The sequence below is a fragment of the Panulirus ornatus genome, chromosome 16 (assembly GCF_036320965.1).
Source record: "Panulirus ornatus isolate Po-2019 chromosome 16, ASM3632096v1, whole genome shotgun sequence".
NCBI classification, from domain to species: domain Eukaryota; kingdom Metazoa; phylum Arthropoda; class Malacostraca; order Decapoda; family Palinuridae; genus Panulirus; species Panulirus ornatus.
The window spans coordinates 5,501,598-5,525,839 of NC_092239.1; the positions used below are offsets into that span (position 1 = coordinate 5,501,598).

The 24,242-nt window shown below is 48.3% G+C and overlaps 1 protein-coding gene and 1 long non-coding RNA gene across 2 annotated transcripts in view; one reads left to right on the plus strand and one right to left on the minus strand.

The window, feature by feature from the left end:
• Positions 1 to 24,242, plus strand: part of LOC139754080 (agrin-like) — a 292,522-nt gene that overhangs the window by 255,330 nt on the left and 12,950 nt on the right. Inside the window, exons 9-27 of the mRNA XM_071671130.1 lie at positions 2,010 to 2,222; positions 3,077 to 3,171; positions 5,002 to 5,119; positions 6,000 to 6,142; positions 6,566 to 6,641; positions 7,176 to 7,436; positions 7,705 to 7,872; positions 9,609 to 9,734; positions 11,427 to 11,564; positions 13,350 to 13,493; positions 14,250 to 14,365; positions 14,919 to 15,048; positions 15,560 to 15,879; positions 15,993 to 16,129; positions 16,408 to 16,515; positions 20,309 to 20,510; positions 20,804 to 20,957; positions 22,289 to 22,396; positions 23,738 to 23,990. Of these exons, the coding sequence (XP_071527231.1) occupies positions 2,010 to 2,222; positions 3,077 to 3,171; positions 5,002 to 5,119; positions 6,000 to 6,142; positions 6,566 to 6,641; positions 7,176 to 7,436; positions 7,705 to 7,872; positions 9,609 to 9,734; positions 11,427 to 11,564; positions 13,350 to 13,493; positions 14,250 to 14,365; positions 14,919 to 15,048; positions 15,560 to 15,879; positions 15,993 to 16,129; positions 16,408 to 16,515; positions 20,309 to 20,510; positions 20,804 to 20,957; positions 22,289 to 22,396; positions 23,738 to 23,990 (3,010 nt within the window). The remainder of the gene's footprint in view (positions 1 to 2,009; positions 2,223 to 3,076; positions 3,172 to 5,001; positions 5,120 to 5,999; positions 6,143 to 6,565; positions 6,642 to 7,175; positions 7,437 to 7,704; positions 7,873 to 9,608; positions 9,735 to 11,426; positions 11,565 to 13,349; positions 13,494 to 14,249; positions 14,366 to 14,918; positions 15,049 to 15,559; positions 15,880 to 15,992; positions 16,130 to 16,407; positions 16,516 to 20,308; positions 20,511 to 20,803; positions 20,958 to 22,288; positions 22,397 to 23,737; positions 23,991 to 24,242) is intronic.
• LOC139754081 (uncharacterized) lies at positions 14,646 to 23,743 on the minus strand. The gene is made up of 4 exons (XR_011713828.1): positions 22,605 to 23,743; positions 22,192 to 22,484; positions 15,131 to 15,262; positions 14,646 to 15,040 (listed from the first exon to the last, which is right to left on the minus strand). It is a non-coding gene; the product is annotated as an uncharacterized lncRNA (long non-coding RNA).

The following is a 24,242-nucleotide window of genomic DNA, read 5'->3' on the forward strand; positions in this document are numbered from 1 at the left end:
GGGTCCCTCCTTCTGTCTATCTGGCTGACAGGTGGCCGGGGCGCCCTCCCTCCCTCTTCCTCGTCCTCCTCCCGGTACTACCACAGGGTTGGCAGCGAATGCCTCGGATGCCACCGCAGTGGGTAAGCGACAAGAACAACAACAAAAGAAATGAATCCAGCGCATGTTTGTCCCAGCGAAGAGCCAGAACTAATTGACGGAGTGACAGGGAGGGAGTTAAACGCGTTCCTCTGTCTGACTGGGGCTCGTGGACTGGAGGAATAGGTTGTGAGGACGGGGATCCGTCTCGTGGCTTGCTGTAGCTTGTCGCTGTCAACCAGGATTCGTTTACGGTAGGTATGGGTGGGAGAAAGGTTAAGAATCCGGCTAGTTTAGCCTCTTGTCACTCCAAGATTCGTGGACGGTGTGAACGAGCGAGGGTGTGTGTGTGGAGGAGAAACTACCAGATAACTACCCATGTAGTCAGTCGCTCATGTCACTAGGAGCACGAACGTTGCACATGACACGTTCCGTCACCTGTCGAGCGAGAAGCATGAACCCGGTATCTTCCCGTAGAAAACGATGTGCGGCCGCCTCACCATCGAAGTAAGAACGACGAACATATGTGTCGTGGGTGACCAAACCATATTATCACAGTCTCAGAAACGCTTGCTTGCAGTGCCCTCCTTTGCAGCGAATGTGAAGTATTGGTACATGGTAAATTTACCCAAATATGAATACAATAAACTAGTCATCTGCGTAATCTTTGGCGTCGGACTGTTGCTTCTGAATGTGTGTATGAGATATATGTGGACGTGTCGTGACTCTTTAAAAGACATGTGAAATATATATATATATATGTATGTCCAGGTGTACTGTCCCATTCAGTCGTGTGCAAATACGACATGCCAAAGATTTGTACACAAGAATCTGACTATTTGCATATGTGTGTGTGTGTGTCTTTCTGCGTAGCTGCAAAAAGAAAAATAAATATTTAGAACTGCGTATAAAATGTAGAATTGCGTACAAGTCATGCGTGTCCGTGTATAAACCAGAATTGCGAGTGTGCATATTTCTTCTGGGGGTGTGGGCGTGGGGGGTTTGTCTTTTCGTCCTCGTGTGAGCGAGAACACATAATGACACACCAGAACATCAAACCGAATGAGAAAGAACACAGCTGTCAGGACACTTTACAATTACGGCAAATAAGTAACAGGTGGAGTGAATAAATACGACTTAATGAGAGGCCAGGAAATAAGTTTACGGCGGCAATAACAGGACGAAACCAGCACTCACTTTGCTTGTAATGGTTGGCCCTCTTCCTCCTCCTCCTCCTCCTCCCCACCAAGTGTCGCAACGGCTTACGTCCAAACCCTCGTTACGATTCCCAGTACTGTGCTGTATAGATTTCTCGTTTTTTTTCCCCCCTCGTCTCTTTTTGTAACCCCGTCTGTCGACTCTCTCTCTCTCTCTCTCTCTCTCTCTCTCTCTCTCTCTCTCTCTCTCTCTCTCTCTCTCTCTCTTACGACCAAAAAAAAGGTAAGCAAGTGATTAACTTTTTTTTTTCTTAGAGAGAGAGAGAACTGGCTGCATTGTTTACCTGCTTCACCAGACGTTGTGTCCCTCTCAGACCCTTCCAGATTATAGGCCAGGCACCGTTCACCGCCGCTCCCTCCTCCTCCTCTTCTTCTTCCCCTTCCACGCCACAGGGGCGTCGCACCTGACACGCGACAACCGCCACCTCCGCCCCTCTTCTCTCCTCCCTCGTGGGTGGGTCCGGGGACGGGCGTAGGAATAGAGGAGGTGTACGGCCCTGGCAAGGAGGCGGGAGGAGGGGAAGTAGCCGCAATCTGTTCCAGAGGCCTTACGATCCGTCTCATTCTTTCACTCCTGCAGATCGGCGCGGCTTCGGGAGGAGGTTTAAGAACGAGGAGGGGGAGCAGGAGGAAGGAAGGTTCTCTCTCTATCGCTCGCCTCTCAACGCTGCAGGTCTGACCTTGTCTTATTTATCTTCTCTCTTCTCTCCCCAGGCTCCAACGGACCTTGCGACGGGTACAGGTGTGAGTTCGGGGGAATGTGCGTGGAGCGCTACGGCCAGGCCGAGTGCGAGTGCCCCAAGTGTGGCGGGGAGTACCAGCCCGTGTGTGGCGGAGACCGTCGCACCTACCACAGTCCCTGCCGCCTGGCCCACCACGCCTGCCTGACCTCCACCAACATCGAGCTCCTACATCACGGGGCCTGTGGTCAGTGACACACACATACAAATGCCGCTACCTCCTTGGGTCTTTGAGGGCGGACGGGGGGGTGGCCTGTGGCAGCAGCTCCTCCTCCTCCTCCTCTCGCCATTGTTAGAGGACCATCAGAATTCACTTACTCCCTCAGTTGCTAGAGAGGTTTATGCTCACAAGTTTGTCCACTACGTTTCCCCCGTGTTACACTTCGTTCCACTTTGTTCCACTGCGTTCCACCTTATTCCATTACGTTCCACCGTATTCCATTACGTTCCACCTTAATCCACGCCATCCCCCACTATAAGGATTACACGACCATTGAGTCCACTGATATACACGACCCTCTGGCTACAAGGGTTCGTTACGAATCAGGTCGTAGACCAGGTGATCGTGTCCAAGGGTCGTCCCGTCGTGCGCAAGGGGAGGGGGGTCGATCGTACAGTCAGTCAGTCTGTCGCACCGTCGCGGGTCGTACCACCCCACCACCTCCCTGCTGCTCAAGTAGGGTCGCGAAGACTCGCGATGCAGCCAAAAGGAATTCAGGAGGAAGTTTGTGTATTCCCCCTGGGAAGTTCCTCGGCCGGGCCTTTGAGGACAAGGTTAACCACTTACTGAGGGAGGAGCTGCTGGAAGGCTGCCTATAGCCTCACACCACAAGGCTTGACCCAACATACAAATCTGTTTGTCGTGTCCCCAGTGTATGTTATTGTCAGGCTTTTAAGAGATTTATTCGAGACCATTTCAGGACCTTTTTGAATATATATATATATATATATATATATATATATATATATATATATATATATATATATATATATATATATATTGCGAGGAAGCAAGCCTAACAGGTATTGTCTCTGCCACAGACGCTTGTAAGGGTGTGGAGTGCGGGGAGTTTGGCGTCTGCCAGGTGGACCCTGAGGGCTTCGGTCGCTGCTCCTGCCCAACTAACTGTACCCAGGTGAGAGACGAGCACCCCAGTCAGTGCCTAACTTAGCACCAGGTGGTACAGATCACACTCAATGTGCGTTTAGATAGGGAAGTGCCAGGTTTTTGTCCAGCTAGGGACCATTGTGCCAAAATGGGTCCAAAGTCAAGATGTCAAAAAGTTCTGCGCTACAAGTGCTTCGTCTAAACGCCTCTTGGTTCGGTGCCATGGGGAAACACTTGAGGGTGTTGCGTGTATGTGTGTGTGTGTGCTGAAGCAGACAGCGAATGTGTTATGGGGGCTTCCACAGCGCCCAGGAAGCCAGCCATATCCACCGGGAAGGCCGACAGATCAAGGAGTGTAGTGATGCTATGTATGTCATTCTGTATGCCTCTGTGTAAGTAGGACTAACAGGGTAGCATGTGTGTAGGTCGTCAGTGTGGAGGTGGCATTCCAGGCACGAGGGGTGGGTGGGGTTCCTTGTGATACGCTGAATTGATGTTTATAATATTAGAGACGTGGTTGGTGTCGAGAGCGCAGCAGACGTAGCGTAACTCGTGTTTTGCACGGTATGTAGTTTTGCTTGCTTGGAAAAGGTGATTGACCGGGGAGGTGAGGCGTAATTTAGTGTGGAGCGAATACATATATATATATATATATATATATATATATATATATATATATATATATATATATATTATATATATATATGTATATATATATATATATATATATATATATATATATATATATATATATATATATATATATATATATATACGCACACACCCCTTCGTAAGCCAGGTACCCATTTATCGACACTAGCTTCAGTGGTAGGATGAACAGCTGGATTGGCTGTGGGCTGACTTCCGCGCCCAAGATTCGAACCCGGGTAGGCCCGTGGGTGAGTCATAGTCAGCAACGCTAATCACATCGCCACGGAAGCCGTGTGTGTGCGTACGTGTTTAATAAAGTGAGATATGTTGAGGAACCACGTCTCGTATGGCCCTTCTGACTGCACACACACACACACACACACACACACACACACTAACACTGGAAGAAAACTGTAGAGTAATAGCCGTTATCAGCGCCCGAGTGTAGTGGCATGTCAGGCAACGAAGGCATTGTGTCATGTCATGCGCTGCTAATTTGCATTTGTCATGTCAGTAAAGCAAGGTGAGTCACTTGGTCGTCATGCGTGTGTGTGTGTGTGTGCCTCTCTCTCTCTCTCTCTCTCTCTCTCTCTCTCTCTCTCTCTCTCTCTCTCTCTCTCTCTCTCTCTCTCTCTCTCTCCCTCCGCCACGGAGAATTGTGTCACTTGTTTGTCGTCGTCATCCACCCAGCGTAAGCGAACACGACCCCCATCATCGTCCGCGGCAGTTTCGTCTCACGGATGATTAAGGGAAAGTTACGTCGGGCAAGGTAGATCATCCGGCGGGCAGCGATTGTGAATCAGGATCAGGAGTAGGTTGTGTGGAAGGGGGAAAAGGAATTGCCAAAAGTAGACTCGCAATAGGTGCGATAGACTTATACAGACGGACAAACGAGTACTTGAATTTCTACGTACGTTATGTGTATTAAGTCATACATGGCCATAGGTATGTACTTGGTGTGTGGGAAACCATAGGAAAGACGTAGGATAAAAGACCTGTATGTCTATGACGAGGCTATTTACTAGAGAACACTCCTAGGATCCTAAAGTCCTTCTCCTACACAGATAGAGACAGGATACCACAGCAGAAGTGTGGTGTACAAGGTGAGGGTGTGTTAAGTGTTCCAATAGTTTAGCAAGAGTCTGTGTTATGCAGGAGTGACTGAACTGTATTTATCTCTCTCTCTCTCTCTCCCCACCCACACCAGGCACTGGGCGGAGAGGTGTGTGGCAGCAACGGACAGACGTACGCGTCGGAATGCCATCTGCAGGTGGCGGCCTGTGCCAACCAGAAGCACCTCACCGTCGCCCACAAGGGAAACTGTGGTCTGTGTTGACTCTTTGGTTACCCCATTACTTTGTCCTGTGCCATTCATGCCCCTGGGTGTTGAGAGACGTTAGGGAGGTTGGTGAACGTCTCGAGAGCGACCGACGGTACGACGACCCCTCACCTCCGTAAGGTCGTACCTTTATGCTCAAGGGTCGTACCGTCGTGATGGGAGAGATGTTGCCCAACCTAGATTTCCCATGAGCTTCATGGTAAAGAGACTGATGGTCACCTTTGTCGGGTATGGGCTGGTTTTACGAAAGGAGTTGTTTACCAGGTCTTACTACATGAGTGAAAAGGCTGTGTATGATGAGGTTGTTGTAGAATATGATTATCCATCAAGGTAGGTCATCACCTGTAGATGGAAACCTAACCATATTGCAAATATCAAAATACGAATGAGTTATTGTCAACGCTATTGTGAGTTATTTTGTTGCAGAGAGAACTGTTATTTTGTTTAAGGAGAACTTTGTTTTGTTATGCAAAAGCTTTACCCAAAAAAAAAAAACACAGTCAACCATACTTTTTTTTGTTTCATGTGAGTTTTACTTGTTTACTGGGTGAGTGAAAACGGGTTGAGGGCTTTTGATCTTTTGTAATTTTGTTCTCGATCTTTTACATCTCAGAATTTATTAGTTCGATACAAATGTTGCTTTTCACTCAGGAACGTTGCAGGCTGTCGTTTTCTTTCCACTGAACGGCTGTGTGCTGGTACATAGAGCTCAGCCTTGAACGTATGAATGTGGATTTAAGAATGTATGGGGCACGTTCATCATCCCCCTTTTTCGGTGAACGGGACGTGAACGTACGTCCTAAAGCCTTTTTTTTTTATATTCTCGTGTATGAACGGCGTAGATCCTGATGATGAACGTGTTGCAGATTTGTGTCTGGACGTTCACTGCAAGTACGGGGCGCGGTGTGAGGACGGTCGTTGCATCTGCCCCACGGAATGTCCGGCAAAGCGGGAGCCGGTGTGCGGCTCCGACAGGATCACGTACAGCAACGAGTGCGTCATGCGCAAGGTGGGTGTCAGGGAAGGAGGAGGATATTGGTGTCGTCTTGGTGTATCGTATGCTGGTGTGAGTTACACAGGGAGAGGAGGGAGTGTCGTATGGTTGACACATACACATAGTGGTAGTTGAGCAGAGGGTTTGGTGCCATGTGTCACACGTATTAATGAGGAGGAAAGTGTCATCCCCATGTCATTTATATTCACCATTACACTCATGGATTGTCATACACATGGCAAGTATTGCCCTGACTCTCGTATTTTCGCTTCTCCTCCGACGCGCACATCGAGTGTGCTTCGACCCTCCTTCAACTTTGCTTTTTAATCCTTTAGTTAAACTTTCTTCTGACTCGCACTTCGAACCCCTTACCACGACCCTATCTCAACCCTCCACCGAACCTTCTTCGACTACACTTCGAGTCTCTCCCCGTCACAGGTGGCGTGCGAGAAGAACGAGGACGTGAACTACCTGTTCTTCGGCGAATGTAACGAGATCGGAGGAATCGTGACAGGTAAGTAGTGGTTCACCACGCTGGTTCTTTCACAATGGGATCATGATTGACGGTAACGTAGGATCAGAATGCTTTCGTTATTGGTATAGGTTCTTCCTAAAGGAAGAACATAAAGAATTTCGCCATAACTAACGTAAAAAAAAAAAAAAGAAAAATATCTCCCAACTCGAAGGTATTGTTTTAGTTTACCTCGTGGCTCACGTCTACGGAGACTGTCACCCACGTTTCATTTACTCTGTTTAGTAATAATGTCTAGACATTAAACGATTTATTGACCTTGAAAGGACAACCCACCACAACCCACCCTGTCCACGGAAATAATTTATTACTGATGCCTTACCTTGAGGTGATATGCAAATGAGAGTGATTCCCTTTGTCCTGCGAAGGTTAAGAAATGTATTGCTTGAACTCGTGACGCCCAGAGAACTGAGTGTTATGTCATCCTCGTGCAGGAGGGACGGGGGCGAGGATGTTCCTCCCTAGCCATGTCCATTGTGTGCGTGATGCTACGCACGAACTCCGTGCCTTTTCCAGACGTGATCTACCCGACGCCACTTCCTCCTACGGACCCGGAGGATCCGTGCCACGGCCACGTCTGCATCGCGGGGGCCGAGTGTCAGTCTGAGGGCGAGGGCCGCGCCCGCTGCGTCTGCGACTTCTACTGCTCGCCTCCTCCCCGGTACGAGCCGGTGTGCGGGAGCGATATGGAGTTCTACGAGTCGGAGTGTCTGATGCGCCTCCACGCCTGCAACATCCAGGTGCAGCTGTTCGTCGTGCCCGTCCACGAGTGTGCCGGTAGGTGGCAGGGGTCAGAGTTAGAGGGGAGGTGGGGTTAGTTACGGTTAGCGGTTTGAGTTAGGGGTTTTGGTTAGAGTCAGGGGTCAGAGTTTATGGTTTTAGTTAGGGTCAGGGGTCAAGAGTTAGGGGGTTTAGTTAGGTTTCAGAGGTCAGAGTTAGGGGGTTTAGTTAGGGTCTATAGTTAGCGTTCGAGTCACATAGGGGGGAGGAGGTAATGTATCTCTAGCCTTGCATAATGTAAAGCCACATACCTTGACGCCTTCAGTGGCTCAGCGGTCGAGGGCGTGCAACGGGACGTCTCCGCTCATCAACCCGTCGACTGGGGAGGACCTGTACTGTGGCGAGGGCGGCACCATCTGCCCGCCAGGAACCTACTGCCACCGGGAGCACCACTTCGCCAAATGCTGCAGGGATTACTCCGTCAGGGTGGCAGGTAACCAACTGGTTCTCTTGAGTCTGGTCTGTCGATGATACAGGCCCACTGGTTCTCCGTGTGAGGAGGGGGTCTTCTTTCGGTTCTGTCGATGGTAAAGACCCACTGGTTCTCCGTGTGAAAGGGGGTCTTCTATCGGTTCTGTCGATGGTAAAGACCCACTGGTTCTCCGTGTGAGGGGGGTCTTCTTTCGGTTCTGTCGATGGTAAACACCTTACTGAATCTCCGTGTGAGGGGGCCTTCTTTCGATTCTGTCGATGGTAAAGACCCACTGGTTCTTCGTGTGAGGGGGGTCTTCTTTCGGTTCTGTCGATGGTAAAGACCCACTGGTTCTCCGTGTGAGGGGGGGGAGGGTCTTCTATCGATTTTGTCGATGGTATAGACCCTCTCTCACTGTAAAGGACTTCCGTTAACTCTGTTAGTGTTCTAGGCCTACGCTGCTGTGTGTAAGGTCATCGTATAAGGTGGGGATGCCTCCTGGCTCTTCCTCTTTTTCTGGAACGTTTGTGAGTCGGGGGAGGCGAGGAGTGAGCTTAGCCTACCAGGTGGTCGCGTTGGCTTGTACACCATCCGTTCCTTCACTGTTGCTCTCTGTACTAATTCGTACGTTTTTCCCTCGTCTTTGGGCCCTTTTCTTCCCGTGATGGTCTGTGCAATGTTGCCTCGTGCAGTGTGGGTGTATGTTATTGTTCTGTACTCCTGTTTTCTCCTTTCTCTGTACACCACGTATTTGTACACTCTACATCTGTACATTTTTGTTCTGTACATTCTTTCCCACCCTGTAGTTGCTTCGAGCATTCTTACCCACCGTAGGTTATTGATGGCTGCACTTCAGGCTCTCTCTCTCTCTCTCTCTCTCTCTCTCTCTCTCTCTCTCTCTCTCTCTCTCTCTCTCTCTCTCTCTCTCTCTCTCTCTCTCTCTCTCTCTCTCTCTCTCTCTCCCTTGAACGGGGAAAAAACACGCTCAAGTCGTTATCTGTTAATTACCAACTTGTGCCAGTAATTAAGACTTTTTTTTCCCCCAGCGGCTTACAAAGAGTGTGGTTAATTACCCTGGCCACTTTAGAAGTATTGGACACAACAATTGAACGTTAAGGTATTTGGCAATCTTGTGTGTGTGTGTATGTGCGCGGCGGAGTCGTGCAAGGGAGGGAGTGAGTGCTCTGGTTTGCATCGTGTTCTTCAGCACTTGGAATGCCGTCCTTTGGGACGGAATGTGTAGGTTCATTCAATTTTGTTATGATATACACCATTGTAGATATGCAAGTATTACTACAATTTCTGTGTCTCTGTACTGCCTCTTATTAGTATTATGTGTACGTCTCGTTTTTTATTATGTTCTAAGGTATTTTGCTTGTGCTTCTCATTATCTACTTCTGTATCTACCCCACACTTACAGTTATCTACCTTTGGATCGACCCACACCTACAGTTCTGTTACTCCTGTCTCAAATACGGTTATCCCTCTCTCTCGAATGTCCTCCTCTGTCTTTTTTACTGTGATTCCATCCCTTTATCAGTGCTCAGTCTTCCTCTTTCTCCTCTCTCTTCCTTAAACAACCTTTTTTTTTCACGTCTAAAGTTACACCTTCCAGCTCTAACACCCACCCACCCACTCGGACACACTCACACACACACTCTCCCTCGTGGCCTTCATCCGCCCCTTCCACTGCGACACCCGCACTCATGACTGTTCCTCCACTCACGTCATGGTCCTCCCTCCCTGTGTGGCGGCAGTGATCGAGGCGCCACAGCCCAGGGACTGCCGCCAGAGCGACTGGGGCTGCTGCGCCGACGGTATGAACTTTGCCACGGGACCTGAAAAGGAGGGCTGCCCTGAAGCATGTCGCTGCCATAGATTAGGTAAGACACAGTCCTACTCCTCCTCCTCCTCCTCACATACACTAGCCCTAACCAGGTGAAGTAGATGCTGCGTCGAGTCACAGACCGTATTCATTAAGCTTTAATGATAATGAAGTATATCTTTTTATTGTCGTTCATTGCCTGCCCGTCTTTACCACCCAGACTAACTGGGTTAGGCGTCACCATCGTTTAGCATTTGCGTAATTCAGAATTCGCGTAATTCAGACTTAACGTCCCGTTAAGAAATACTTAGGTTCTACAGTCTCTCTCTCTCTCTCTCTCTCTCTCTCTCTCTCTCTCTCTCTCTCTCTCTCTCTCTCTCTCTCTCTCTCTCTCTCTCGTCATGTCGCAGCTAACGTGATCCAAGTATATGGTGACGGGAAGAGAGAAAAGTCACTTGTGACGAAGCTGTATCGTTCTCAAAGGAAGAATAGGAGGAATACAGTCTCGTCGAGGAGAGACTCCTCAGAGGAGTCCATCCTTCCCCTGCTCCTAACCGAAGCGCAGCCTTGGTTATGGGAGACCCACAAAAGGAGTTCTGGAGAGAGGAAAAAAAAAGAAAGAAGAATAGAATGTATAACTCTGAGAATAGAAAATTGAATAACTCAAAGAGTAGTAACTTCAACTTTTTCTACGACACTCAGCGTTAGGTCAGCAGAACTTTTTCCGTTCTGACATTTTCATCGAATGGCTGATTAACAGACAGACGAGCAACCAGTAACATCCAACCCACACACACACACACCCACCCACACACAGTGACTGGGCGTGTTGTAAGGCAAGATGCGCCAGGCCAGGCTTAGCAGGGTTACGAGGCGTAGATCAACCGTACATTGATCAACATATAGACAGCATTCTTGTACGTGGTAGACAAAGGAAATTAATATCAGTGTTCACACTACAAGCAGGAGGAGTATTCGTGTCCCATTTAAAGTGTATTTGACGTTTAAACACCCACTGGTCGTGGATAACGTCGTATGGACTATATAAATGAGTCGACATGAACTCTTTACATGAAGCAGTGACTTGAATCGACATCTGATCACCCGGTTTAAGACATAGGATCTATCGACCCTCCTGCTTATCCCCCCTGTTATCCTAACCTTCCCATGAACCCTTCAGCCAAAAAGAAAAAATATAGAAGAACTCCAACTTCTTTACCTCCCCAAAACTCCCGTCCTTTTAGTTACAATCGAGGAAAAAAAAAAATATTAACTTTATCTCCGGCTGCCGAGCTGGTATTTATCTCCGGCTGCCGAGCTGGTATTTATAAACTTCTTTGAGGAGAGTTTTAGCCGCTCCACTTCCTCATCATAAGGATAATGCGGAAGAAAAGAAGTTTGTTGATTATGAAGGGAATTTGACGAGACTCGATCCTGAGGCGTTAGTGTCAATTGGTCGAGAACATTTCATGAAGGGTAGAGTCCATAAAAATGATAATATTACAGATGAACACTTACGAAGCTTGGAGATATAGTTTTGCAAAGCTTGAATTATATGATATCAGTAATAATTATTCATACCCTTGAGTTAATAAAACGCTTTTTTCTAGCAGTAAGATGTACAGAGTATTATCTATAATTTGTGCTAAATGCTTCTGAGAGTTTTGTAAGATGTCACCCACCAGGAGTCCTCTCAAATTTTATGAGGCTTTCATAACGCCAGGTATTCTCTCCTCCATCATGTCTACAGGGTCGGTGAGGGAGGCGTGCGACGCCGTGCTGGGCGTGTGCGAGTGCCGGCCGGGCGTGGGCGGCAAGAACTGTGACCGCTGTCTGCCTGGCTACTTCGGCCTCCACAGAGTCTCCGACGGCGCCATTGGCTGCACGCGTGAGTATGCTGGGCGGAGACTGTTGTTGCTGCCTCCGTGCCCTTTGTCCTCCTCACCCCTTCCATCGCTTGGCTGGTCTGCGCGTACCTCCCTCTCCCATGCAACGGTCTGGTCTCCTCGCCCCTCCCATCGCTCGGCTGGTCTCCTATCTAACTCTCTTTTCTCCTTCCCAATCCCAATGTAAGGTTCATTTGGTTGGAGATCCTATATATATATATATATATATATATATATATATATATATATAGCCATTCATTCTACGTAATTACACCCAAAGTGCTATCAGTGTGAACCTGTGATTAGATCGTCTCGCTTAATCATCCCGAGCGGGACTAATTTCCCCGGACCGTAGATAACATAAGGAGCAAATCGAGCGCTTGATGAGTGTGTAATGAAGCCACACAGATGACTAAAGGATTGCCAACGAGCGAGCAGACAGACACACACACACACACAGAGTCACACATGTCCCTGCCATATTTGCAGGTTCATAAATGTCCTTTTGAAAGATATATAATTGGCCCGTGCGCATTTAATCTTTCTCGTTTCGCGGTGCCGGTTTCGTGTTTTGAATACCGCGATTTTTATTTTTTAATTTTGATGGTTTCGCGATCCCCATTTTGGAAAATCTCGCTACCACAGGCTAGCGGGTTGGCGCGCAGAGTAAACCATGCCGAGGTGTGTCCGGTAACGCCTTTTCCCCCTAAGCACGACGCTACGACCTTGAGCATGATGGGACGACCTTTGAGTATGATGACCTGGTGGGGTCCTCTCTGACCTGACACCCTCTCCAGGGTAAGGGTATAAAAGGCCGTTTTGGCCATCGTAGCCCAAGAGTCTTATAAACACGATGCTCAGTAACTGCACCGACGTGTCCGGTAAAGACGTCCAAGCGTTACGAAGATTTTTTTTGTTTCCTTTTCGGTTATCTTTATGGGTTCCCTCAATGGCCAGAGGAATCTGGCTTACATATACCATGTAATGGTTGGTAAGATTCGTCTCTGAACCCGCTCGTTTTACGGCAGTCGGGTACATAATGTCGCAGGGTGTGGGAAGAGTTCTGTTGGCGACGTTTCCATTCGGTCTGTTCATCATGAACAGGAGAGGCTAACTCTCATGAATGTCTATAGACCGGAGCAAGTCGGGCGACAACAGGGTTAGGATGTCTGTCTGCTGATTCGTGTTGAGTGGACCTTTTTAGTTCCCTTTGGAGTTTAGATGCCCAGATATTTGGCCCAGTCCCAAGTTACTGTAAAGAAAAAAACATAGGGACGTGTTAAAATAGCACTACCAGCCCCATTAGTGGTGTGCAGTATGGAGACATCTGTGTATATAGTTTGTGGGAGATTAAGGTCTCGCTGCAGTAAGTGGGCATAAATAATTCTTACTGTTAACTCAGACTACAACTGAGTAGAGGCTGTGGATGAAAGGTATGATAATTGTAGTATAAGCCTGAATTTGTCTCTCTCCGATTGCTTTAAGGACAGAATGACACAGCTTGCTTGCAGCTCTGGCATCTTTGCAATAAGCAACAGTCTGTATAAGACATAGTTATTTTAGTCTATCTCGAGGGCTTATGCAGATAATAGTATTTCTGGAGGGTCTTCGGATTTCTTTCAGGTTCCGTTTTGTAATGGGTTCACTAACTGAATGAGCACTCGATATCACTCGGGGATTAAGGGTATTCTAAACATGATTTTGATGTTTCTCATAATCACTGTATTTCTAGCTGTTTAGTATTTGGTCCAGTGTTTTCCATCTTTCTCGTTTCTCTCTCCTTCCAGCTTGCGGGTGCTCGCTCTTCGGCTCGCTGCGGATGGACTGCATGCAGATGACGGGCGAGTGTGTGTGCAAGACCGGGGTGTCCGGACACAGGTGCACGGTCTGCCCCAAAGGCCAGGTCCTCCGGCCGGAGGGATGCGTCTACGGTAAGTGATTGGCCAGGATGTGGAGAGCAGAGAGATTGTGACGAGGGTCTGGTGGTGGTGAGTGATTGCAGGCCTGGTGGTTTCATACGGTAGGTGTTGACGGTGGGGCGAGAGGCTGCGAAGGGAGGGGTGTATATATACTGTGCTGATGACACGAGTAGTAGTGAGGGGTGTGGTGAGGAAGGCTGCTGTGTAGGGGAGTGGCATATAGTCAGGTGTTATCATCAGTGAGGCTGTAAATGATGATTAGGCTGGATGGTAACACACGACAATATAACCCTTGGGCATAGTGGCGTAGCTTTTGACATTATTAAAGTCAGGTCAAAGGTCAGGCCATTGTGCTTGTATCTGTGTATCTATCTGAAGTCTGTCCGAGTGGAGGATATACATGTAATTAAAATAACCACGTTACCAGATTATATCTATATGTAATTTTTATTTTAGAGCTGAACATAATGTAGTCATCTGGCTAAAACCAACGAGAAATACTATCCTCAGGCATTACATTAGAATACCATACACGCATGTGATTTATATGAACGTAAAGTTTTCGTTTTTTAATTTCATACTGCACATTTTTGTATCATCTATTCTTTAGGCATTCATTTGAATCATTATTTCTATACACGATCAGGGGACGTTAACCTACACGATTTGAGCAGATATATATCGATCTTAGATGCCATCAACTTATAAAAGGTCTTGACTGCAAAATCCTTTCTCCTTCCTTCCTTTTTTCCCCTGATCATCTGCCAGACGACCTCTTGGTGCCGCAGCCCACGACCTGCGACCTCCTGCAGTGCCACTTCGGGGGTCAGTGTCACGAGGAGGGAGGCACCGCTACCTGTGTCTGTACCCATCACTGCCTGCCGGTAACACTCGTCTTGACGTTCTCCCAGTCTGCTAATGTACCTGACACTTGGGTCTGGAAATACATCCATGTATTTCACACCTTGTGTGACTTGGTCTTAGAAATTCATGGATGTATTTCGCATCTGGTGAGACTGGGTGTGGGTAATGGATCCATGTATTCCACATTCTGTAGCTCTTATTTTCTAATACGTTACAGTTTGATAAATTTTTCACGTATTGTAGTTACCATTATGTGCAATGTTAGCTCTTCGCAGTTTCCCCAAGCAAAAGCTTTGGTCTGGCTTTCTTCACAAACATTTTAAGCTAATTAGTTACTGAATATATCTCAGAGGAATCAGACGCAGTAAAAAAAGATTTAACTTTTTAAATATGAAAAATTCAACCACTTTAAGAATTATTGAGCCAAATAATACCATTTATTTTTTTTTTCCTGTAATTTCCTGTTTTACGGACTAACTCTTTAAAACTTGGCCTCAAACGACACACTGTGGCGAAAGACTCCCTCCCAGTTGACGTCTCTCCTTCCTCTCTGCGGGCGGCGTGGGCGTGCAGAGTGGCGTGGGCGGGGAGCTGGCGGTGTGCGGGTCGGACGGGGTGGCGTACGCCTCCGAGTGTGAACTGAAGCACCAGGCGTGCGTCCAGCAGGCGGACATCGTCGTCATCGCCTTCGGCTCCTGCACAGGTGAGAGCAACATCAGGAAGGGATCACTCAAGGTACATGTCATCTACTTTGACATTTACAGTCCACGTAACACTCCTCTTACCGAGATGGTTGGCAGAATGGCGGGGTCGTCTCCTCCTAAGGCCATCGTACATCACTGAATTGGTTCTTAGAATCCTTTGGCAAGTTGATGCTGAAGGCTCGAAGAAGTGCCTTATGTAACTTCTCTTACCGCCTGCAATAGACGAAAAGTGTGGTGAATTTCGCGTGCCTTTTAGTGGAGAAGGAGCAAGGTCAGACTGAATGGATATAACCTGGGGTATTTGTAGTTTTGTGTCCAGTCTGGTTATTATGTAGAGCAAACGTTGGTCAGGAATTGGTTACGTGAGTTGTAAATGAAGATGGACGGGGGTGCACTGAGGTTAACCCTCACGCGTGTCCTTGATTTATGTTATTTTTTTGTCTTACTGTGGAGTCGCGGTCAGTGTTGTGTGACGGTTGATGTGTGTGTGTGTGTCTCTCGTGTCCGCAGAGACGTGGACGGACGCACCCGTGCGTCGCTCCACGGCCGAGGACGGCTGGGGGACGGAGGACTGGGCGTGGCCAGGGCGTGGCCTCACCGAACACCACGCCCTCGCCACCCGCAGGCATGTGGACGCCGCCCACTTCACCCGCGCCCACTCCGCCAACCCCTCCCACTCCATCAACATGATCGTGGAGTCCCCGACGCACGTGGTGACGCCAAAGACGCCGTTGGATTCGGAGGAGCAAGACCGAGTCCTCCCACTCCCAGCTGCCGCCGCCAAGCAGCCATACAAGGTGCCAGCCTTCTCAGGCACCTCCTACATACAGGTGAGGGACCCTCCTCCTCTCTGCTGCATGCAACTAGTCACATAATCGGCCTCTGGTGCCGTCCTGTTGTTCTTACCTGATCCACTGACATTATCGTCACCCTCCCGCCGCAGCTAATGCCGTGGTCGGTGCCGACGAAGGTGCTGCTGGAGGTGGAGTTCGTGGCACACGAGAGAGACGGCTTAATCCTGTACGTCCAGCAGAGCCTGGGAGGAACCGGGGACTACCTGGCGCTTGTCCTCATCGACGGGTACATCAAACCTGACACGTCTCTGTCCCACCTTCCTGCTGCCACCAACACAGACACCAACCTTCATCCCTCACTGCTTCTCCTTTATCCACTACTACTAAGACCACTGTCACTACCATCTTCCTCCTCCTACCATGTCTACCATCCTGCAACCGGCACTACCCCTGTCATCTACCACCACCACCATAGTTATAAATTCCTCAGAAAAATGTTCACAAAATTGAGAAAAAGTCTCCCAACACCCCCACCTTCATGACCTGATATCCAAGTCTCCACAGGTACCTTGGGGCGCGTCTTGACCTGGGCAACGGGCAGATCATCCTCAGGTCACCCATGCCTATCGACCTCTTCACCAAGACACAAGCCAGCGTCAGAACGTACAACAGGCATGTGGTTTAACCTTGCACGACCCCGCTCATGACACCTTGTGTGTGATGAATGACCTAAGTGAGCGAGACGGCACGACTTTTGGGCTATGACTGGCTGGGTTTTCGCCTCATCCTTTGTGGGTTATGTGAAAGACCAGGACATTGTGCCCAAGGGTCATACCGTCATCCTCAATGATGTACAATTACTGTAAGCGACTCGTCATTACTATACAGTGCCTCCGAATTGCTTTTATATACCCTGTTATCTTAGGATGTCCACCCATGCTGATCTCTCATAAGTTACCATCAACTTGTGTGTGCTGTGACAAGCGAGCAGCGTCCTCCTCCTCCACACCACCACGTACACTGTAATCATTCCTCAAGCGAGATGATTAACGCCACTCGCCCTCCTTCATTTCTCGCAAATTGCGTTCTTCCGCCTTTGTCACCTGACATTTGTCATGTTTCCTGCCACTTGGCATTTGTCCTACCTTCCGCTCCTACCACCTGGCATTTGTCATGTCCTCCACCCCTGCCACCTGGCATATGTCATGCCTTCTACACCAGTAACGCACTTCCAAGGCACAGGATCAGGGCCTCAAACCCCTGGAACCATCCACTGACGTACAATCCTCTCCTCAACCAGCTGATACACCGGTTCTATCGCATCTTTCTTGGTCATCCCTTCCCCTCAGTCAACCCTTCCCCTTCGTCAACTCTTTCACCTTGATCAGCCCTTCTTCCCCTCGTTGCTTCGCCCCTGCCATCATTGATCTTCACGGAGCCTCTCATCTGGCCACACCATCTGAAAAGGATTAGTCTACACTTTGGTTCATGTCTTAACTTGCTTCTTTATACCACACATTTTAATAACCTTACATGTCCTGTTACTCTCTACTACGTGGCTTAAAATGTCTCTTTCTTCTCTGCTTCCCCCGTTTTCCACCTTTGTGTGCGTCTTGGTTGTGTAAAGTTCCAAGTAAATGTTAATATGTACTCCATTATGTAGGCTCCTGTCACATATTTCCCTACCATTCAGAAAAACTTCCCTGTGTTATGCACAACCCTTCCTCTTGACGTATTGTTGTGAGCGTTGTCTCATTTCCCTCTACCCCTTCTTGCTGATCGCCATTCCCTGATATCTACAACCCCTCCACAACATCCAGGTCTTGCCTTCACTCGACCCGAACATTACAATGTCACCCACTTGGAGCCGTACTCTCAATAACTCTTCTTTTCCTGAACCCACCCTCCCTTCCCAGATGAGTGTCACCGAAACCATTCACCATACTGCCCAGCTCCTTCTCCTCAGCTAATAACTCAGCAGTTCATCGTCACTTCGCGTAATTATGCCCCGTCGCGTTTTGGCTGAGGGGCTCTCTCTCTCTCTCTACTGCCGGCTGTACACAAATCAACCGTGGTTGACAGAAAGCACCCTCGAGGCGCTCCACATCTAATTTCGGACCACTCTCTCAGGCCATCGTTCACATTCACTCAAGCGCTACTTTGCTACCTGAAAGTTTCTGGACACCGCTCAGCAAATCTTTCGTACCACACTATGAAAGACTCTAACTTCCTACCGTCTTTTTTCTTTTATTCAACCTTACGACTTAATCCAAAAACACTGTTGACCTTTCTCGTTTTTTTTCTCCTAAGTTTCTTCCATGATCCTTTTATTTGACCTTAATGTTACCAGAAGACGTCGTGCTGGTCCATGATCGATCATCTTGGATGACCTTTTGGCAATAACTGGATGAAATATGATTCCCCGCGAGTACCTGGGCCGTGTGACACCCGTGCTGCACATATTACCGTGAATCATTGAACGATCCAGGCGTTGAAACCTCCAGATGACAGAGTCATTGAGTTTTAATCCAATAGCGACGGACGGGAGGAGATGGAGCGACCGGCGATTCACAGACACACTTACCAGGGAAACAAGCCGCGCCCGTAATTAGACAGGCAGAGCCCACAGGGTGAAATGAACAAGGACATTCTTGTTCCTTCGCTTCGGGGTTTTCTACGTCGCCAAGAGGGAAAAGCGAGGTCCTCGAAGGATCTTCCTGTAGACTTGCCCGTTCAACCACAACCAGTTCCTCTCAAGCGAACATCAGTACGTTCATTCGCCATGTCTGTTCTGGGAATTTTGGTCACGTCGAAGAAACGGAACTGTGACTGAAAAGGCTTGAACGTAGGTGTGTGATCGTCAGCAGTTTATGGAGCGGAGGTGAATTTGGACGAGACATTTTATCGCAACATTTGCAACCTTAGCTTTCCCCAGGGTTGTGGTCACCCTGGCAGACGCATTCATGTCAGTCGAACCCCCGACCCTCTCCACAGAATCTGCTTCCTCAACCGTTCGTTGCACCTAAACACTCACTCATTACCCTTTCTCACCACACTCACAGTTTTGGCAAGGAAGACGTTAAATTCAAAGACGAGGCTAAATCAAAAACATTCAGTTATACGACACCTCACGAAAATGAATTTCCAAACCGTCCTAAAACTTTTCGGTGGATAACAGGAAAACGCAAATATGCTCCCATTGACCATCAATGAGAAACAGACAAACCAGCAGTAGCCAACAATGCATCAACAAAATAACCAAAGAATTATTCTCGAGTTAAATGGAAAATGAAAAAGAAAATCGTATCCCATGAGATGATGATGATGATCTGGATAAGCGTAGGGGAGGAGGCAAGTCCCTACCAAGGAAGATGACAGAGACCTCTGGCGGAGCCCTCCTTGTGCCCTGATGCGTTAGGTCTCTCCCCTTCAGGGGCTGTTGGCATACACCCTTTACGAACCCCTCCAGCACGACGGTACGACCCTTGGATATGATGGCTTGGCCTTTGATCTGAGCCTTAAGGGTCAAGGTCAGAGGTTATAGAGGCCATCATACCCAAGGGTCGTGCCTTGGTGCTCAAGGCTCCTACCGTCGGGGACAAAGGGGTTAACGTGTCTACTGAGTACGCTGGAGATGTAATAAGTTCGAGACTGGGTTGAGTAATTTATTCTACCAACGCTAAAGATTTGATCTTTTCTTTTATGTCCACTTCTTGGGGTACACTGGGATTACACGTACACAAAAAATACACGTACACACGCACATAAACGTACACAGAGACATACACACGCACACACAATAGCCCCTCCTCTGTGCTGGGGGTCCGGCCATAATATGGTGGCCAAGACGAAAATGAAGACTTAGCGCTAGAGGGGGAGTGATATGAGGGGAGAGATGGAAGCAATATCCTGAAACTTTATGAACTGTAAAGTGGAGGGAGTGAGAGAGAGAGGGGGGGTATTACAGCGTGGACCCTGGCGGTTTAAGAGTCGGGAGAGCGGGCCGTTCTCCTGGCTCTCCGTACAAGAGAGAGAGAGGGAGATGGGTGGGGTTGATTACGGCCCTGAGGAAGTCATTAAAAAGTCAATAATTGGTCGAGAGTCAGGAAGTGGGGTTGACAAGGGTTATCGAGTGATAGTAAATCATGATGAAGATATGGACGCGATTTTCTGTGACGGGTATGAGGAAGACGCGATATTGGGAAGTGTGGTTGTATGACGAGGTGTTAGGGGGTCGCCCCACAAAACAGCTGGGAGGTGTTTAGGTCACCCACACGTTAATTAAGGAAAATCATCCACACGATACATCATTATACAAGAGTAGAAAAGTGGGTTAGATCAGCTTAACCTTTCTGATCGTACCGTCTTACTCATGAAGATTTAAGCTAAAGAGTCGGGGAGAAAGAATTTCTCCCTGTGTCAACCACATTCCTTCATCACTGCTTCCTCAACCTCTCCCTTACAGGGACGCGCTGCTTCAAGTGGGTGTCGGGGAGGCCGTCTCCAGCCGTTCTGAGGGCGTGCACCGTGCCTTAGACATCCACGCCCCACTGTACGTGGGGGGTGTACCCAGCTTTACACCCAGGATCCTTGGCAACGTGGGCGTGTCTAAGGGTTTCAGCGGCTGCATCCACTCCTTAAAGGTCGGACAACGGGCCTTGGACTTAGTGAGTATGAGGGTTGTATGCACTGTTTATGGAAGCACCACACCACTGAGAATATACATTCTGATCACTGGAACCACAACTGCCACTAGAACAACCAATAATTTGCACCACTGAAATTACCTCTCAGCAGTGTACCTAGACACTGGGATGTCAATACACGGGTAATAGATGGATGTAGATGAATGTGGCTTCACCTGGCTTCATCATTTGATGTAACTGATCAGTCTTGCCCGTGTGTTCATAGTTTACGGATGACCTCTATCTGACCTCTGACACCCCCTTCTCCCCAACAGGTGTGGGGCAGGTCGAGTAATGTCGGTCACGCGCACAACGTAAGCGAATGTCACCTGTCCCCCTGTGCAGCGTACCCGTGCATCAACGGAGGCACCTGTCGGAACCATCCGACCAACTCAGGCTACGTGTGCGACTGTCCTCCGTCACACGCAGGTACGTCACGTTAACAGTGGTTCCCCCATACGACCAACCGACGTTGCAAACAAAGGACTTCCCTCTGAACGATATACACAAAGCTCTGTATTACAGAATTCACTTGTCAACCATCTCGCACACCACTTTCAATTCACTCGAAGCATTTGCACCTCCTAAACCCTCATCTTCAGCACGTAACTTGGGGACACACACAAGCATAACTTCCAGTCACAGGTGTGTTTCCACTCGTGTGTGTATGTGTCTGTGTGCCACTGCTTCCTCATAAGTTTGAACCAGAGTCATGGTTAAGTTAAGGAAGGTATACATCAGCGTCGAGCGAGCGGTGTTTGTACTGTCTTAACTCTGGAGGGTCATCTGGGTCGTGTGTGTGTGATCGTCGTGGCTGAGGAGAGAAATTGTGCCTGGGGAGCTTAATTCTCTCCAGATCTTCCTCTGAACACCAGCGTCTCTCTCTCTCTCTCTCTCTCTCTCTCTCTCTCTCTCTCTCTACACACACACACACACAGTTCACTCTGACCAGGGAGTCAGTGTAAGACTGACCTTTCTAATGCGTAAGAAAAAAAAATTAGTATTAATTTTGATACCCAACAGGCGTCAAATGCTCCTTCAGATCCTCTCAAATGCTTGTACGAAAGATGAATGAATACAGAAGCAAATACAGGACAAAGCCACAAAATAAATCCAAATGTATAGAAAAAGAAAAAGACACTATCCTTAACTTTAAAATCACCAAGACTGTCAACACTAAAAATCCACAACTAGATGCCAAACATCTGAGCACAGGAGAAGCAACATAAAGAACATTTACACCCCGAGGTAGAGAGAGAGGGACAACACCCATCAGACATTCCCTTCCCTGGTGATCCAATATATCCTTTCCCCATCGGACCTCCTCGCTACAGACGGCCACCACAACCACTGCTGGGCTCAGAACACCACAAGGCAAGACGAAGCCGGACACTACTCCCAAGGGATGACCTTATCATCCCTCGCTTATTACTCTTCCCAGCATTCGTATTTCCATGACTCGACTCATTCCATTCCGTATTACTACAACAGTACGAAGGTACTTCATAACTTTAAACACATTTCTAAGTCTCATGGCATCTCTCGAACTGCTCACTATCGACATCATTAAAAAGGTTTGGAAACTTGAAGGTTACGTTGTGTGTGTATGTGTGTGTGTGTATGCTTTATCACGCGATAACAACCTAACCCAGAGCATACTAACCTCAGATATCACCCGTGGCATCTGTAAGTTGTCTGCAGCTTCCTCCAAGTTCGACAGAGAGTGAGTGAGACCCCGGGTTCTGGTGTCTCCCCCACAGGGACCCGGTGTGAGCTGGAGGTGGGCGAGGGTTGCCGCCGCCTGCAGTGTCCTCCAGGAACCACCTGCCAGCGCGCCTCCGCCTCCACTACCCTCCACTGTGTCTCGGGTAATGTGGACTCCTCACTCACGTCCGTCCCTCTCACTCCTCATCTTCATCCATACTTGACCAGTTGTCGCACATACTGTTGAGACTTCTGTAAATAGCCCACGTTAATTTTTAGCATCACTAGGAAATAATTATGTACTATCATGATATGTATCACTAGGATACAACTACGTACTGTCATGAACAATATACAGATCCACTCACCAACCTCATAAACACTTTTTCCTTACGACCAACGTTCTTCAACGTCCTCTGCTCAATCCAATGTGGTTGTGTCTTTCAGTATGTGCCCTACAAGAATGCAGGATTCCGTCTGCGTACCTTTCCCTATAAAAAACAACATATAGATAAAGACATGACTTCCCTTTGTAAACAGAGTCTATAATATACTGTACAGGGAAGTCATAGAGTTAAGAGGTACCAGGAGAAACCCCCTGTCGTTAGATTTATAACGCATTCGGAAAGAATGACAACGACTCCCGGATATAACAGCGACTTCCAAGTAATTCACCACCAGCTCGAGGCGCCCATGAGGTAAATATAGCTCAAGGAATTCGAGGGAACAATGGTTCGTGTAAGTGGTTACAACAGCCCCAGAGACTCGCTCATTCGAAAAACTCTTAAAAAGAAAGAAAAAAAATATACTGGTTGTGGGTCCGGTGAATTACCTTTTCTGCGCTTATAGTCATCCGCCGAGAGGCTTGAAAATAGTTGTACTTCTTTAAATGACTGGGGTTAAAACAATCTCGGAGAGCGGGGGTTGGTTGTGGGTTGTAGCTCTGGTGGAATGTCACATAAATTCTAAGTGAGGCTACAGTTTTGGTTGATTTTTAGTGCTGGAGATTCTTCAATACGTGGCGGGTGCGGGAAATTTTTAGATTCATGGATTCTTTGCAAGATGATTCCAGGGAATGCCGAACGTAAGGAACAGAACCTTGCCCAATAAAAATAAAAAAGTTTAGCTCTGTACTGTCCACCGCACGATCTCAAAAACTACCCAACTGTTTCATATCTTTCTCCTTCCGCTGCGAGGGTAAAAGTCTTCTTTCACCCACAAAAGAACGCATATGGAGGCAAATTCTGTCAATCATAACACTCGCGAGACTTTCAAGTCAAGGCCAGACTTGCTTGGCGGAGCTTGAAATACTCGCAACACTGGATGGGGCTAAAGGGAAGACTGGTAACACAGCCAGAGGTCGGTAATCTCGTGTGATCATCACCTGCTATCGAACTCGTCACACACATACTCTTAACCTTAGTTTACGTTGAGGAGGAGAGCCATGAACGTCACCGTGGCTGCCCGGGTACTAACCTCGTCCACAAACCCCTAACCTCCCCCAGACACGGAGGTGGGTTCGGAGGAGACGTGGCCGGTCGCCGACCTGAACGGCCGCGGATACCTGGCCCTGCCGCGGCAGGAGGCTGTGCTGGATGGCGTGTCGCTGGAGGTGTGGTTCCTGGCGCGCGCCCCGCACGGTATGCTGCTCTACCAAGCCCAGGGTCCCGCGCACCGTGGGGACTTCATCAGCCTCAACCTCGCCAGCGGTTTCGTCCAGTTCCGGATCGACGTTGGTCCTGGGGTGGTCAACCTGACGTGAGTTATCTTATGTGGGTATTATCTCACCTAATCTCTATCTCTCTCACCTTTTCTATCCTGGCTGCTCTGTAATCCATCGCTCCTCTGGTCGCTCCTCTGGTCCTTTACGTCTCCGAAGTCTCCTGTAAGGAGGAGATCAACCGCTTTTAATATTCTTCGATGTTTATTAGCCATACCTTCATGATCTTATGTACAGCTGATTCTAGAACCTACATATATCTATATCCTACCAGGACTATGTGTGTGTGT